This window comes from Mastigoproctus giganteus, chromosome 6 (genome assembly GCF_048544385.1).
Source record: "Mastigoproctus giganteus isolate SK-2022 chromosome 6, ASM4854438v1, whole genome shotgun sequence".
Lineage (NCBI taxonomy): Eukaryota > Metazoa > Arthropoda > Arachnida > Uropygi > Thelyphonidae > Mastigoproctus > Mastigoproctus giganteus.
Genome location: NC_143580.1, coordinates 182,360,431 through 182,378,289, shown reverse-complemented (window position 1 = coordinate 182,378,289; position 17,859 = coordinate 182,360,431). Strand labels below are relative to the sequence as shown.

Genomic DNA, 17,859 nt, shown 5'->3' with positions numbered 1-17,859 from the left:
ATCATTGACAAAACCCCATTAGCTTTCCTGGCAGCATATCTGCACTGCTCAGAGAATTTAATACCTAACTGCACAATTACCCCCAGGTCTTTTTCATGTTCCACTACCTTGAGTGTAATACCACATAGCTGATAAGTTACTCTGGGATTACTACTACCCATATGCAGTACCCTGCATTTGTCAATGTTCAACTTCAACTGCCATTTCTCAGCCCATTGACCAAATTTTCCTAGATCTTGTTTCAGTAGCTCACCCTGTTTACTGTTAACTACCCTGCCAACCTTGTAACATCTGCAAACTTTGATATTAAGTCTGATGTACCTTCATCAACATCACTGATAAATAATGAAAACAACAATGGGCCCAGCAATGAACCCTAGGGAATCTCAACTAATAACATTAGTCCATGAAGAGCAGTGCCCACTGATAACCACTCTGTCTTCTTCCACTTTACCATCCCTTTATTCATAGCAGTAACTTTTCCTTAATGCTACATTGCTCCAGTTTATACAGTAGTCTTTTATGTGCAACAGTATCAAGCCTTCCTGAAATCCAATTATATGATATCAAAATTATTTTTTTTTTGCATCCAGTTCCTCGGTCACTACATCATAGTAAAATATCAGATTGGTTAGACAAGATCGCTCCTTAATGAACCCCTGATGTGACTGCAGTATAATTACATTCTTGTCCAGATGGTCCTGCATTACTTCTTTAACCAGTGACTCCATTATTTTCCCCCGGGAACAGATGTTAAACTAACAGGTCTGTAATTACTCATGACACATTTTGATCCCCCTTTATGAACTGGAGATACATTCACACATCTCCAGTCCATTGGGACTTCCCCCGAATTCAAGGATGCTTTCATAATTATGGCTAAAGGCTTGCTTACCCCTTTACTGCCTCTCTTAACATGATTGGATAAATCCCATCTACCCCAGGTGCTTTCTTTTATGTTTAACTTTTTAGCTTCCCATTAGAGTTTGATAAACTTCTGGCATCCCATCCCCTAAAGAATTTCTGAATGATGTGTGAATGTAGATGCAAAATAATTTGTTAGCAACCTGAAGAGGGTCATCAACAGTTAACCCATTGACATCAAGTGGCTCAATGTGATTCAATCCCTTCCTTCTATTTTTAATAAAAGCAGAAGTCTTTACTGCTTTTCATTGCATTCTTTGCCAGAGACTTCTCATAATCTGCTTTAGCTTGCCTAACCTGCTTTGTGATTTGATTACAGACTAATTTATATCTACAATAGGCTTCTGAATCAACTGATAATTTATATGCATCTCATGCACTTTTCTTCTCTGCCACTTGTCTCAATAGTTAATCTGACATCCATTTAGACTTGAACAGCATTTCTTTGTCAGTATGAAAAGCCTAGTAGCTTCTATGATTACTTCCCTGAATGCTTCCAATTTAGAATTTGCTGTTGGTAACATCAAATTGCTTACCTCTTTACCTCATCAGTTGGTCCCACTGCATACAATTTAAAAACTGTCTGAAACCAATGTAGTCACTCTTATGAAAGCAAACGCCTTTCTCTTTACCCTTGACAGTAGTTATGTCTTTAATTAAATTCTACATCAGTACACTGTAATCCCTTCCACTCTTTTACCGGCAGATTCTTAATGCATGTAGAATCACTGCTGAAAGCCAGATCACGAGTACTGCTTCCTGTTGTTGCAACCATAATATGTAAAACAGATACTGTTACAGAAACCTCAAACACTAATGGAAGTTGGAAATATGTTAGCAATGGAGTGGTTTTGGCAAATGGCAATGATGCATATCAAGGAAAGCCTGGGACAGGGCTTTCATTGTTTACCACCAAATAAAGAACAGCAGAATTTTAGAACATTGGGAATATGTATGAGACAGGCAAAAGCTGCCCACATCAAAAGAGAAATTAAAAAATATAAATTTGAGATAATGAAACTACAGGGGGTCCCTGGTATACAGGCATTCATTATCTGAGTCCCTGCAGTTACGAGGATTTGAAAATTAAAGAATTAAAGCTTTTTCCCTAGAGAAAACTGACCACGTTGGGGTTTTTTTTTTTTTTTTTTTTTGTTTTTTTTTTGTGAGAACGATCTTCCTCGTGATTGTGCAACAAATGTTAAGCATGAAGTTAAAGACATAACTAAATGATACGACACAATTTTATCTGAAAAAAATACGAGGAAAAAAAAAAAAAAACAACAACTAAGAACTCTGAATTCATTCTTTATTTGTACAACTGAAAAATAGTGTAACTTCAATAAACTTAATTTAACCTTACACTGTGTAAAATATTATAATAAAAAATATCTAATAGAATAATTTTCTAATTTTTCAGTTCCTTCATCCATTTTTTTACTATGTACAAGTCTATAATAAACATTACTATATAATATCGGTGTAGATACACCATATCTACTCATCCTTCAACAACAAGTTGCCCATGTATTGCACTACCTTGAATAAATAATGCTTCACTTGCAATACCAGGGTACCTGCCCACCCACCGATGAAAAGCCAACTAGCTTTGAAATGGTGGTGTCTGGATGCTGGTGCCCACCGAGAATACGTAAAAATAGTCTTCTCTATTAGTGAAGCGTTACTTCCTCGAGGTAGTGCAATACATGGGCAATTCGTTGTGAAGGATGAGAACAATATGAGGTACAGATGAAATGATACTTTTCACACTACTATCATAGTTTTTCTTTAAGAGTTGTCTATGGTGTATCTGCACCGATATTATATAGAATCTTAAACTCTTAAAATATTATGCCTAGTTGCATTTAGTTTTATTTAAATAATGATTATTACACAAATTGGTCCCCGTTTTAAGTGGAATTTTCTGGAACCAATTATCCTTGGATAACGAGGATCATCTGTACGTGAGATCAGGTGGAACATGTTTTCTATCTGGAAAGTAAATGGTATATTGAAGAAATTCAAATAAAAAAGATGACCGTAGTAAGGAAGTGACATTCATTATGACCAGTGACGGATTAGGGTAGGGGCACCAGGGCTCAATTTAAAATGGTGCCCCTCCTGTCGTTTTTCAGAGAATACACACTAATCATTTAAATTCCCTTTAGCTACAAAAAAAAAAAAAAAAAAAAAAGTTTTTCATTGTTAACATAGGATTTTATCTATTTTTGCATTGTGGCATAGCTATTTTCAACTGACTACAGTTGGCAACACTAATGCTGATGTGATTGGCATTCTAATTTGAGGCATCATGCAGTTTGGTCATATGTAATGTTTACTTCAAAGAAATTCAGACTTTAGCTATGTGCCTGTGTCAGGCAGTCACATTATGTTTTTGTGTCATATTTGTTTTGTTCTCTGCATTATTTTGTGCCTTGTTTGTGCATAAACAAGGCACAAAATAATGCAGAGTTGCAAGGAGAGTTGCTGCCCCTCCTGTCAATTTTTTTTTCTGGATCCACCAATAGTTATCACTAATAAAGTGAAAGGAGCCTGAATAGAATGGAACCACCAGAGAGGATAATAAGAGCTAGACTTCAGATACAGCAAGATTACAAAAATTAATGTTTATGTTCGCAAAAAAAAATGCCAAGAAGAATGAAGAGAAAATGTTTTATGAAATGTTGTAAAACTAAATAGAAGAGAGTAAAAAAAAAAAAAAAAACCTGCACGATTTTGATAATGGGCAACTAAAATGCAAAGGTTGGGCAAACTAATATTGATAGAGAAACCACCATGAGCAGCACAGAGAGACTAGGGCTGAGTGATGGGGATGGTAAAATTCAAGGAGCTCTGCCTTTTTAATAACTTAAGCTTAGTGGCATGATATTACAGCACAAGTAACTAGAATATCACTGGAGTACTAAAAGCCAAACACATAATACCACAATGAATTATGGAGATCATCTCTGATGGATGTGAGAATATGGAGATGCATATTCAGATCACACATTGACATAGGCATAGTAAGAATAAAACTGCCTAATGTGTCTAAAAAAATAAACAGTAGGATAAGCTATATCAATAAACTGAAAGAAAAAAGTCCATTAATTAATGAATATTAAAATACCTTGTGATGTGCAAACTTTGTAACCCTGGAGGAAGAAAATGCAGAGGATAGAGAACACAGATGGTAAAAAATTAAAGACATGCAATAGTAGTAATAGAGGTATGTGATGAAAGAAAGCAAGCTTATGAGCTTATGTAGCATCAGCCAAAAAAAAAAAAAAAAACCCCCCACCAATTTCACACATCCATTCCCTCTAAACATTTGTCTAGTTCCTCCGTGAATTTATTTAAATTATCAACTTCCACAACAGATGGAAGTTTGTTCCAGCAATTTACCACCCACTGGCTAAAGGCAAATTTCTGCACCCTCAGGCTCGTAATCTGAGCAAGGAGAATAATCCCATCAGAATTCAGTGTGCCCAACCCATTCAAGATCTTATATACCTCAATCAGATCACCTCGCAGGTACCTAGTCTCCAGCCACTGCAATTTGCAGAACTTAGCACTTCTTGGTAAGAGGACCCCTTCGTTCCCCTCAGCAATCTTGTTGCCCTTCTCTGTACACCCTCAAACAACTCTACATCCTTCCTAAAACGAGGCCTCCAGACCTGTAGGCAGTACTCAAGGCATGGCCTGACCATTGCCTTATACAAAAGGATAATCACCTCCTTTTCCCTGCTAGAAAAATTCCTATATATCCTGAATACAGAAGAAGTACTTACTAGGTTGATTGCAAAAGAAATCAAAAAGAATAGATCGCTAGTAGAACATTATTAATACATGATGAAAGGAAGGAAATAAGGAGATTACTGCAGAGTACATAGAGATTAGGTGATGTTGACAATTAACAAAGTTATTCACTAAAGAATTGTGATGTGAAGACAAATGACAGGAAAGATGGAAGAGGGCCCATAAAAAGATAAAGGAGAGTTGCTGCTGACCAAAGAACAAGAGGTGAGAGAGAGTTTCCAGGAAGTACATTATTTAATAGGGCAACACCATGCTATGGCCAAAAATACCAAACAAGAACCATAATAATAAGCATAGGAGACATAAGCAAAGGTGAGATAAATAGAACAATAAAAAAATCAACAAATAATAGAACAGCACTAAGTGATAATCTGCTTACTGAAGGTGGATACAAATTTTTAAATAGATACTTTGTACTTGCTGCTGGATTAAACATGGAACAAGAAAGGTTGCCAATGGAATCAAACATGGGCTTAATTGCTAGGGGTCCCTAAGAAAGGAATACTACAAGCTATGATAACTGGGAGATATCCCTCTAGTTATCATAGCATGTAGTATTAAGGTTCATTCCTTAGTTAGTTATCAATTTCCTGCTTTTGATAGCCAACTAAGGAATGAACAGGATTAATCACAGAAGCCTAAATTTACCTACTTCAAAATAAAAAATCAAGATGATCTGAAGTGAGGTTTAAATTAGAGTTTTACACATCACAAGTGGAAAAAGACAAGGGTGTTTACTGCCTTCCACATTACTTTTGCTAGTAATGAAATGGATACTGAAAGAATCTTTCAAAGACACACAACAGGAATACAGTAGAACATGGCGAATAGACTGAGTGACCTAAACTATGCAGATGACATTAAGTTGTCTGGCCCAGAAGTAACAGCATATGCAGAAAAATTATATGAATATGCCAAGCTTTTGGGCTTAAAATAAATGAGAATAAAATAGAAATAATGAAGATAAATTCAAAACAAAGCATAAAGGACAAAATGGAGGGCAGAAAGTTTTGTGGATAGACACTCCCCAATTTACGTAATACTCGACGAAGTTTTTTCTGGCTGGTGCAAACTGGAAAAAAAAAAAAAAAAAAAAATAAGGAAACATATTTTGCATCCCGTAGGAATATAAACGTAGGTATTATGAAAATATCGTAATGTGAACCCAATAACACTTTTTTTTTCCCTTTTTTTTTTTTTTTTTTTTTTTTTGGTAATTCATTCCAAGACCTCAGAAGTTGAAATTTTTGCTATATAACTAACCTATTTATCTCTCTAAAAGGTAATGGAAACTATTAGTTTTATATAAATTTATATCACAACACAACACAAAAAATCACTTTTAACGTAAGGATGCAAAAAACACGTTTACAAACGCTACTATTGAAGAAGGGCTACACGGTCCAGTCGGAGAATGCACTGCACTTTCATCATTATCACATGTTCCATTATAAGGTTTAATTTTGAATGCCTTTGCAACATTTTTGTAGAGTGCATTCCTGGAGATCACGACCATAAAACAATTTGCACTTTCCGGTTTATAGGGCTTTTCTGTTAGTGCAATCTATTATAAACGGGTAAAGTCAATCTGCATTTGCAATAATATCGATAACTGGAATTGTGTGGGTTTTTACATTATTATGTGAAATGTGTTTTCCCCTTCACAGAAATCTTCAATCATATAAAAAAACATAAATAAATTTTCCAAATCTTCTCTTCATTCCTGTTTACTTATTACAATGAAGGATTCTTCTTAACATTAAAAATTAATAAAAATAAATCTTCAACAAACAGCAGGAACTGATAGCCAATGAAAACCAGTTAGAATAAATTCAGCAGTTTATTTATGCATGGGTAATGCACACATTATCATTTCTGCTACCAAGGTAGTTTTAATGCATTGTTTTAATTATAACTCATATTGTGAATACCTTCACAATGAGTTTCCATGGGATAGCACTACCTCGAATAAGTAACGCTTCACCTATGGAGAAAACTAGTGTTACTTATTCTGGGCAGATGGTGGTGGTATCTCTCGTGTATGTGTGCATTACCCATGTGCATTAGTTTTCTCCATAGGTGAAGCATTACTTATTCAAGGTAGTGCAATATCATGGCAACTTGTTGTGAAAGTATTCACAATATGAGATATAATTAAAACAATGCATTAAAACTACCTAGGTTATAGAAATGATGTGTGCGCATTACCCATGCATAAATAAACTCCTTCATACTCTTAGGCATTTAGCCAATCCTTGGCTAAATGCCTAATATCTTTTACTTATTACAATCGTGAAGAGAAAGCGACCAACGGAAAGTGCAAGTGGTGGCAGTGCTAGGAAACAAAACAAAATTGATTTAGAAATGAAAATGAAAATGATTAAGAAGTACGAAGCAGGACAAAGTTTATCTCTATTGGACAGGAATTAAGTCTCGCTGCTTCAACAGCAAATACTATTTTAAAGGACAATGTGCGTGTATAAAAGAACATGTTAAAGGATCAATGCATTTAAGATCACAAAACAGCGTTCAGCGATAGCAAAAAAAATTATTAATAATATGGATGGAAAATCAGATTCAGAGGCGAGTGGTCCTGAATCTAATGGCCATTCAAAGCAAAAGCAAAAGCAAGGCACAGTTGTGAGTGCAAGTGAGTGCATAAGCAGTTAGGAAAATTCCAACTTAAGTAAAAAATTCGTCTTACAGATTTCCACGGGATGCAACCTTTATGTAAGCCACGTATCAATTACGTGGTAGAACAGAGGATGATGCAGAACAGAATATCAAAGGTGCAGATGGCCTTTAACATGCTGAATACGATATGGAAATTTAAAGAAATTATGTTAAAAACTGAAATTAGACTATTTAATAGGAACGTAAAAACAGTGCTTCTGTATAGTTCTAAACATGAAATTCACCTAAGAACATTATAAATTCCAAGTCTATGTGAATAAATGCCTTAAATGAATATCAAGGATATAGCAGCCAAATAAGATATGTAATACTTCACTGTGGGGGACAACAACAAAAACCATTCAATGGGAAATACTAAAAAGCAAATGGAAATGGACTGGATAGACTTTGAAAAATCCTGACAAAGAAATTGCTTAGATGAAACTGCAGTGGTATCCCCAAGGGAAAAGCAAGATTGGTAGACGCAGAGGAATGACTAATATGCAATGTTCTAATTTTCAAAAACATAAAAGTCACAGGTAGGATAAATGATTTCTTTTCCCTAAATGCTAATTTTTAACAGGTAAGATATACTTTATTTAATCTATTCTTTATTCTTTTCATTAGCTTAGTAAACAACCAAATGTTCGATCTATACAGCATACTGAAGACCTATATCAACACTTCTAATTTTATAGCATGTTTTTAACAAAGCCAATGCCGATTGGGCCAGCCGGGTGGATAAAGTGCCTTCCTGGAAACCCAAAGGTCATGGGTTCGAATCCCACTTCGGGCTTGGATATTACGATGGTACTGTACTATCCGGTTGGACCTCACGGCCTTGATACACCAAGGAAGCAAAAAAAACTGGTTCCTTCATGTATTGCTCACATCATATGATTTAAAAAAAAAAAAAAAAAAAAAAAACAATCATTTTAATCCATTCTGATCATATAATGAACTTCTAAGTTGTAAATCATGTGGAATTAATTGATTAAATGATACTTTTGACATATTAAGAAATATATCTAGAAATAAAAAATCAAAGGAATGGAAATAGCATTTATTACTTCACTAAAAATGAGAAACAAAACATACCTGCAAATCTCTTATGTTTTTAGAAACATCTTCCACACATACAAAAGTTTCCAAAGGTTTAGAGGCTAAAGCAGCTAAGGTGCCAAGTTTATCTCTTAGTGTAGCAATGACATTCTCTAGCTCACTGTGATCTTTATCTGAAGAGGAAACATCCTTTTGCTTCAAACTGATAACATCAGAATGTAGAGACTCCCACTGAGTAATCAAATCTAAAATCAGACCACAGTTTTTACCATAAATTTTTACTATAATTACTATAAATACAATATTTACAATAAAATAGTATTTTCATTAATTCTGATAAAGTACCATATATTCCAGTGTATAATTCAACCTGATGCTGGGTATAAAATTCTGAATTTAAATTAAAAGGCACATGCTTAGACCAATATATATTTAAAATTTATTACACATATTTTTACACAAATAAATATTTCTGCTGACATTTGAAAACCTAAAAATTTGTTCCCTTTTTCATCAGAAGAAAATGAGTTCACAGAATTCATCAGGAGTTATGCTTGCAGGTGTACTTTTAGTTTTCAAAAAGAAAAGAGAAAAGAAAAAAAAAAAAAAAAAAATTTCAAGACTTGTCAATTTCTTATAGAAAAAATTGAGGTATTGTTTACCATACTGAGGTATTGTTTACAGTGAAACCATTTACAGTACAGTAAATTGGTTCCCAAAGAAACAACAACGAATGGCTTGGTTACATAATCAAGCCTTCTAAGCACACACAGATCAATAAGAGCAAATCAATAAAGGCTTCTCAATGAGAGTGAAACAATGTCAATGCTAGAACCATCTAATCTTCCTGTTAGCAGTTGGGCTACTGTGAGTATGTTTCTTGTGCTTATTATCTATATCCAAGGAGGAATACTGAGGTTGGAAAGCAGGTTGGCTCTACAGATAGTAAATGGATAATTCAAGATCCTGTTCAGCATATAGTGGGATGGGAAGTGTACTTGTTATTATTATGTTATTTTTGGGTTTTAGGAGCATTAGCAACTAAGGCCATATTGCTCCAGGGATATGCGGTGGTCATTTCCTGACCTTTCCGCATCCTCCGTATTTGGTGGTCACAGGCTCGAACCCTGGTCTGATCAAGAAGCGTGTGCTACGCACTGCTGCTCCTGCCCACCTGGCTACGGAGACGCCGGGAAGTGTACATTTCAGGATATACTTTTTAACAGTCTGAGTTTCTAATGCCAGTTAACTCTTGTTTGGCAGCCCACAGCGTTGCATATGTTTTTGCATTGAAGTATATAACACACATTTTGAAGTATATAAGATAATTTCAAACAATCTGCCCATTTATATATTGTCTAGAACTTTTAAGTAGGTGTTGACATATTTTCTGTTTATTTCAAAATAACATAGACTTTATAATAGAGTGATAGGAACAAAGCTTTACAATACAGAAGATCACACCTGTTGGCATAAGCTTTCAGATTTGAATTGAGTGATACATAAACAGATGTAGAGAATACAGGAACTCCCTGACTTATGTAATACTCTACTTACACATCGACTTTTTTTTCCAGCTGGTGCAAACTTAAAAAAATCGCGGAAATGCATTTTGCATCCCGTAAGAATAAATGGAGGTATCGTGAAAATATCGTGATGTGAACCCAATAACATATTGGTTTTTTTTTTTTTTTTTTTTTTAATTCATTCCAAGACTTCGGAAGTTGAAAATTTCATTATATTATTAAGCTATTTATCTCTCTAAAAGGTCATATTTATAATGGCATCCTCACTACTCTTTCATCGCTATCATATGTTCCAGTTATAAGAATCGATTTTGAATGCCTTTGTGATAATTTTCTAAAGCACGATTATGGCGGTCACAACCAAAAAAAAAAAAAACACAATAAAAACAATTTGTACTTTCCAGTTTATTCAGCTTTTCTGTTAGCGCAATCTATTATAAGCGGATAGTAAACTCTTTCTTATTGCATTTGTGATAATCCCGATAACTGGAATTCTGTGGGTTTTTAAGTTACGGTATTATGGTGAAATGTGTTCTCCTTCGCTGAAATCTTCATTCATATAAAAACTTCCCTGGCAGTTTTTATATGAATGAAGTGCTGGCAGTGCTAGGAAATGAAACAAAATTGATTTAGAAATGAGGATGAAAATGATTAAGAAATACGAAGCAGGACAAAGTTTGTCATCTATTGCATGGGAATTAGGTTCCGCTGCTTCAACAGTGAATACTATTTCAAAGGACAATGCACGTATAAAAGAACATGTTAAAGGATCAATGCATTTAAGATCAACAGTGATCACAAAACAGTGTTCATGTGCTATATCGAAGATAGAATCCATATTATTATTAATATGGATAGAAAATCAGATTCAGAAGCAAGTGCCCCTGAGTCCAATGGCCATTCAAGCAAAAGCAAGAAGTATTTATGAAGATATTAAGGATAAGTACAGTGAATTCAAAGCCAAGTTCGTGGCAAGCAATGGGTGGTTTAATAGTTTAAGCATCGTGCTGGTTTCCAAAACATTAAAGTATGCGGTGAAGTCACCAGTGGCGAGTCTGCAGCTGCAAAGAAATTTTGTGATGTGCTGGAAAAAATTATTGATGAAGGTGGCTATTCAATGCAGCAAATTTTTAAAGTTGACGAGACTGCTCTGCATTGAAAAAAAAAAAAAAAAAAAAAAAATGCTGGATCGAATATACACTGCCAAAGAAGAAAAGAAAATGAAAAGACAATGCCAGAATTCAATGTTTCAAAAGATAGAGCCACGCTCTTGCTTGGGGCTAATGCAGTGGGAGATTACAGATTAATACCACTACTTGTGTACCATTCTGCAAATCCTCATCTATTTCAGGGCATAAATAGTCATCCTACCCGTGCATTTCCAATCGAACCAGACAGCATGGATAACAATAATCTCTCTTTGAGGATTAGTTTAAATGCTGCTTCATTCCCGAGGTCGAAATATATTGTAAAGACAATGATGTTCCTTTCAAGATTTTGCTTCTATTAGGTAATGCTCCTGGACATCCTATGCATCTAGATGATTTCAATTCAAACGTGAGCATCATATTTCTACTGCCAAACACAACTTCACTCATCCAACCTTTTGGATCAGGGTGTTATATCGAATTTAAAAGTATACTATTTATGGACAACATATGCTCAGGCATTGTCTGCAGTAGATGGTGAGAAAAATTTTATGTTAAAAGACTTTTGGAAATCTTACAATATTTACCACACCATCTTAAACATTAATAAGGCCTGGATGGAAATTGCTAAAAGTCGTTTAAATGGCACATGGAAGAAAATATGCCCATAGCACGTAAAAGGCTTTGAAGAGTTTGAAAAGGACGAATTATATGAAGAGATTTCAGATAAGATTGTAAAGGTTGCAGAGCTACTTCAGTTGACTCAGTTGTCGGTTGTTGCCAAACACGTGGAGGAGTTAATAGAGGAAGAAGAGAAGGAATTATCTAATGAAGAACTTACTGACTTGCAGGTAGTGATAGTGAAAGAAGAAAATGCTGACAAAGCTTAAGATGAACCAAATGAGGAGCCGAGATGCTTCATCACCAGCGAGATGGCAATGGCATTTCGTGAAATTGCATCGGCAATGGCGAGGTTTGAGAAGATAGATCCTGACAGCGAACGAGTCTTAAAGATTAACAGAGGGGTGAATGATATGCTTGCTTGCTACAAAGAAATTGACGATGAAAAGAAAAAAGCTGCCATCCAGTCGTCCATTAATATGTTCTTTCGTATGGTTGAGCGGCCGACCCCTTCTAAATCTCCATAGCGCTCAACCTATGTAGCAGTGTACTTATCAGCTGAAGATATCGATTCTGGCAACGATGTTCGAGAGGTAAAACTTACTGACATTACGCCTGTCTCCTCTATTTTTTTGCAATTCTGTAATTTTGAAATTTTTTAAATTGCATGCTTTTGTAATTTTTTCTAAGCATGAGATAAAAAATTGAATAAATAATTCTATTCGCATGTTCACTGCACATTTCTTTTTTTGATTCTATCAATTCAGCGAGCATAGTTGCAAGTGCTGCACAAGCATGAGAGAAATTCCGATTTATAAAATCTGACTTATGTAGAGTTCTGCGTAATGCAACCCTTGCGTTAATCGGGGAGTGGCTGTATTGCTGCATCAAAAAAACAGTAACACGCTTTTTTATTTTTATATGATTCTTTCATGATTTTTTTTATGACAATTATTTCGCTCTAATGTTGAGTGTTCAAGTCAAAATATGAGCAAATTAATATAACTTCCAAATTACAGAAAGAAACTTTCTTCACAGAGCTTACCGTGTGAATTCTGAGAATTCATTGCTGAAATGGTTAGCGGTGGATACCATGACTGACTAACCTGCCTGGGAGTGCTTCCCAAGTTAGTCTCTTGTGTTAAACTGAAGCTCTAAAGATGGCAATCAGTCCTATACTGATCTGAAGTAGTAAACAATTCAACATTTCAAACCATCAGAACATGTTTCAAGCATTTAATATTACCAGAAGAGGACTGCAATTCCTATAAAAACATACTAAACAAAAAATTTTTAATTGCTTAAACAAATGCAAAACATTTTCTTAAAAAGACAACAGTTTTATGTTACCATCCAGCAAAAAATTTGTTTTCGTTTAACACACTAGCGCCGACTGGGCTAGCCGGGTGGGTAAAGTGCCTGCCTGGCAACCCAAAGGTCGTGGGTTCGATTCCCGCCTCAGGCTTGGATCAAAGTACTGCAAAAACTTTGGTAGGTGCATTATGGCCACAGAAGCCTACGAGCCAACAACTACCAAAAAAAAAAAAAAAAAAAACCACTAGCACAGTGCTGTGTTCTGGTACATATAGTATGAATGTTTTCTTTTATATGTTCTAGATCTGTACAGTAATTTTATCATAGATTCCATTGATTCCTCAACATAGCAGTTATGACTGCAACCAAGTAGTCAACATATTGTTACACACTTGAAATCATCATGGCTCTGTTTATACTCTTTCACATTAGGGGCAGCTGTTTTTAGAAATTCAAGTGTTAACAAGAACTTGCCACGTTTTGTGCATTATCCGAATTCAAAAATATAATACAAGTAATTGTACTCTCAGTCTAGCTACATGGATACAATTGTAGCTTACTGCTTATGTGCATCCTGTGGCAAGTTGTTTTTCAATACAATATGCTTTTAATAATGCCTCACTATGATGTAAATGGATAATGGTGAAAAGCTTGATATTATAAATGAAATTAGATATTCTGAAAGGGTTAGATTTGGGAAAGTTTAATTTACTGAGCACACTATTAAAACAGTAATTGAGAAAAAAAATTATGTGAGAATATAAAAAAAATTACATACTGTAATTAAAATACAGGGAAATATCTAGTAGAGTGACATCAGTGTAGATATAAGTTACTTCTCCAGTACTGTTTTTACTTTTTCCGTACTTAGAATTGAAGCAATAGAAAATCAAATTACAGCAATGCTGTTATTGACACACACATATAAGATCTACCTAGCATTCTTATTATGCACAACTTTTATGTTCTCACTGGTATAATGTGTGTTTTCATATCTGCTCAAAAACAGCAGTCTACAAAGGAAGTGCCAATGGTAATTTTAAACTTTATTTTAAAATAAAATTTGTAAGCCTGACCTGATAAGTTTGAAATAAAAATGGTATATAGAATTTTAATAGACTTTCATGCCTATTTGTGTAATCTTTTCATTGAGTCTGTATGAGGGCATGCTACGTGAGAATAGCTAGCTCTTCTATAGTGAAATTTCTCTATAACAAAAGTTTTGAGGTGATTTGGAAAGGTTCAACTATATTTAAAAGTAGTAGATAAAATATAAAATTTAGGAGAAGTCATTCTTATTTTTCTTAATTACCTTAAAAAAAATTTTTTTTTTTTTTTAAAACAGCATATTCTACATAAGCTTCGCTCACTTGGACAATTCTGCCATTGAAATGCTAATATTGATTCTTCATTTTACAGATATGTCAACCACAAAAGTAAAGATTTTTTGGTGATCCTATCCTATATTAATAAAAATTACTACCAGAAATTAATTTTCTTAAAGCAATATCCTACCTTTTAGTTCTTCTAAATTTTCTTCATTTAGATTTGTCATATCACCATACAGATGATCTCTTATATCTTGTAAACATTTCAGGTGAGTATGGCACGTAGCTACTAATTCACTCTGAAAACAGAAATAGTTTCACTTAGAAGAAATCACTTAAGTTATTCATAACTAAAATGAGTTTGTCTTTATTTGTTTTACATAATGTCTAATCAATTCTAACGGAGACTTTTTTTAATATTTCAACTGAAAAATGACATCTGATAACAAAAAATAACTATGGTTATTTCAAATCAAAGTAACCCGTGATAATATCTAGCTACAGAAATCAGTTAAAAGGTGAAGCAATTTGGAAACAAATCTCTATAAAGCTATAAGCAAAAATGCTGCACTAAGTAGTAGGAAAGCTGAAGTACTGAAAAGTCCATCATGACTGTCAACAAAAAAAAAAAAAAAAAAAAAAAAAAGAGAGAGAGAGAGATTTAGATGGTATAAACGTTTTTATAGTGATAAAGTGTGATTTAACTAGTATGATGGGTATAATCATCATGGCTGTTTATCATTATTGGTGTGCAAAACAAGGGTGATCACTATGAAGCTTATCTTATGCCTTACAAATGGATAGGCAAAATATTTTCTTGAAACTTGCACTGCTAATCCTCAATGGACTGGAAAAACACTTTTTTGAAACAAAATTACTCAAGTCAACTGATGAGCAATCATGCAAGAGATAATAAACGTACAATAAAACCTGCATTAAGCACCACCTCATGGGGCTAGCATAAATGTGTTGCTTAAAACAGGTCGATGCTTAATAGAGGGTACTTGCTAAATTTTTTAACTTTTTAACAAGTCAGTATAAAATAACATGATTTTAATTTGGCTAAGATTGTTTTTTATATCATTTAACAATGATTCTTCAAAATTTCTTAGGTTTAAAAATATCCTTCAAAAGCAGTAAATTATTTTAATTTTTTGATATACTGCAAAGCCTTTTTTATTACTTTGAGTTTTATTTTAGGCAACTCTTGTATTTTTGAATTGTTACTAGTAAATGAACTTTCCTTGAACTGATGCAAGATTTCATCAGCAGATTAGTCACAATCAAATGGTTATACTTTGTACTATTTATTTCACATGTTGGTGGATCATTTTCAAAGTTTAAAACTTTCTATAGTGAACAACCAAGCAAGTCCACAAATTGGTTTGGCTTCTTCTCATTTCACACACTTTCATGTCACCAAGTTCAGATAAAAATGAAATCACATGCATTTGGAAACATTTTTAAGCAGTTTATTTTAACTTCTGATCAAGAAGAGCTCATCAAAAAATTTTTCCAATAAAATTAATTATTCTGGGCAGGTAGTTTTCAATTTTAATGTTCAACTTAAAATATAAAAGAATTGTTTCCTTCTAAAATTTTATTTCATTGCTTGTGTTATTCCTTGATCCAAAAGTTGAATCACACTTATACAATTAGATGAAAAGTATATAATTTTTACATGCTGTTCGAAGCGTCAAACATGACATTTCGCACTGCTCAGTGGTAAGCATGTTGTTCTCTGCTCCTTTACAAAACACATCTAATCCAAAACCGGGCCACAACACAGTACAAACAATACAAGGAAACAACATACCATTACCACACTAATGTTACCTGCTCACATTCCCTTCTGCCAGGTAATGTAATAGTATTGTTTAATAGTTAATACTAACAACAGTGCCTTAGTAGAAAGAAGAAAAATGTATGAAACTAAATTTGCTCTGACAGCAAAAGTGCTTGCTTAATTTTTTTTTAATGAAAACCCCAAACAAGAGGTATTAGAACTTATAGTACCATGCATGAGATGAAGGTTGACAAGATCAAAGAAGTTACTTGTTTACATTAGACAGAAGTTCTTCTGTAGATTGTAATTTTCAGAAAATACATATAAAGTAGATTGATCCAGAAAACAAGTTGAATTTGGTTCTGAGTTTGAAGTTAGACAGTAAAAGGATGTTGACTGGTTGCGGCATGTGTTCGGATTGCTTTGGAAGAGAGAGAGAGAGAGCAGGAACTACAGAAGCCAATTCAGAAGAACAGTGCCCATGGAAGTATCTATAAAAAAGGCATGCAATAGAAACAGAATGTCAATGACACAGGGAGTGGAGATACTCTGTTAGAGATGAGTCATTAATTAACTTAACTGCCCTCTTTTGAATGGAATTAAGAAGCCTGAGAGAGGTTTTGAGTGGGAATATTATTCCCATAACCCCACCCCCAGTTGTGGGAATAATATTCCATGGTAGGGTAGATTTGCAATTTGTACAGAGTAAATAGCTGTTTGGAAGAAAAGTAACGTCAAGAGCAAAAGAGAAAACCACAGTTTTTTTTACATGCAGAGGAAGCAATATTTCTAATGTGCTTAGGCCAAAGAAAGATTACAAGTCAGGGTAATCCCCAATATGATCTTGCCTAGAAATCAGTGTCATCGAAGAGAAGCATAGGAGCAGAAAAATTCTTTTTGCAAGATATAAGACAGCACTAAGTTTTAGAAGGATTGAAATCAACTAAGTTATCTTTGTCCCACTGGAGATCAGCATTTAAGAACTGGTTGTGGATATTTGAGAAGATGACACTGTTTGTGCAGGGCAAGGTTTCTCAAACTGGAAGGTGTAATGCAATGTGCTATCATCAGCAAAACTATGGATAGGATTTCCAGTTAATGGAAGAAGGTCATTAATATATGGGAGGAAAAGAGTGGGGGAAAGAGCTGAACCTTGGGGTACATCAGAATTAGTGGAGAAATTAGAAGACAGAGAGCCATCTACCATCACCCTCAGTGAGTGATCAGAGAGAAAACTGGATAACCAATTACAAAAACAGTTGCCAAACCATACGATGGAAGCTTATTTAGAAGACCTTCATCCCAAACACGATCAAAAACCTTTGAAATGTCAAGCGCAACTGCTTGAGTTTCACCACACTTTTCCATTTAATTTGTCCATAGATGGATAACATAAGCCAGAATATCACCAGTGGATATACTGGTGATATTCTGGCTTATATCATATGAAGGTTTCTAGATAGTTTAATTGGCAGTTAATTGATTTCTCCATTATTTTAGACAGAGTAGAAGTAAGTGCAATGAGACGATAATTGAATGGGAGGGATGTCACCCTTTTTAGGAACTGGCTGGATATGAGAAAATTTCCAAGCAGAAGGGAAACACCTATGGAATAAAAAAGTGAAAAAAGGTGACACAGAACAGCAGTAAGTTCAGGA

The 17,859-nt window shown here is 34.4% G+C and overlaps 1 protein-coding gene across 5 annotated transcripts in view; it reads right to left on the bottom strand.

Moving 5' to 3' along the window:
- LOC150084794 (uncharacterized) overlaps positions 1-17,859 on the bottom strand; it is a 496,975-nt gene that overhangs the window by 61,192 nt on the left and 417,924 nt on the right. For all 5 annotated transcript variants that reach the window (XM_090376602.1, XM_090376604.1, XM_090376605.1 and 2 more), the window contains exons 14-15: positions 14,603-14,714; positions 8,515-8,723 (exon numbers count right to left, since the gene is read on the bottom strand). In XM_090376602.1, coding sequence (XP_090232728.1) covers positions 8,515-8,723; positions 14,603-14,714 — 321 coding nt within the window. The remainder of the gene's footprint in view (positions 1-8,514; positions 8,724-14,602; positions 14,715-17,859) is intronic.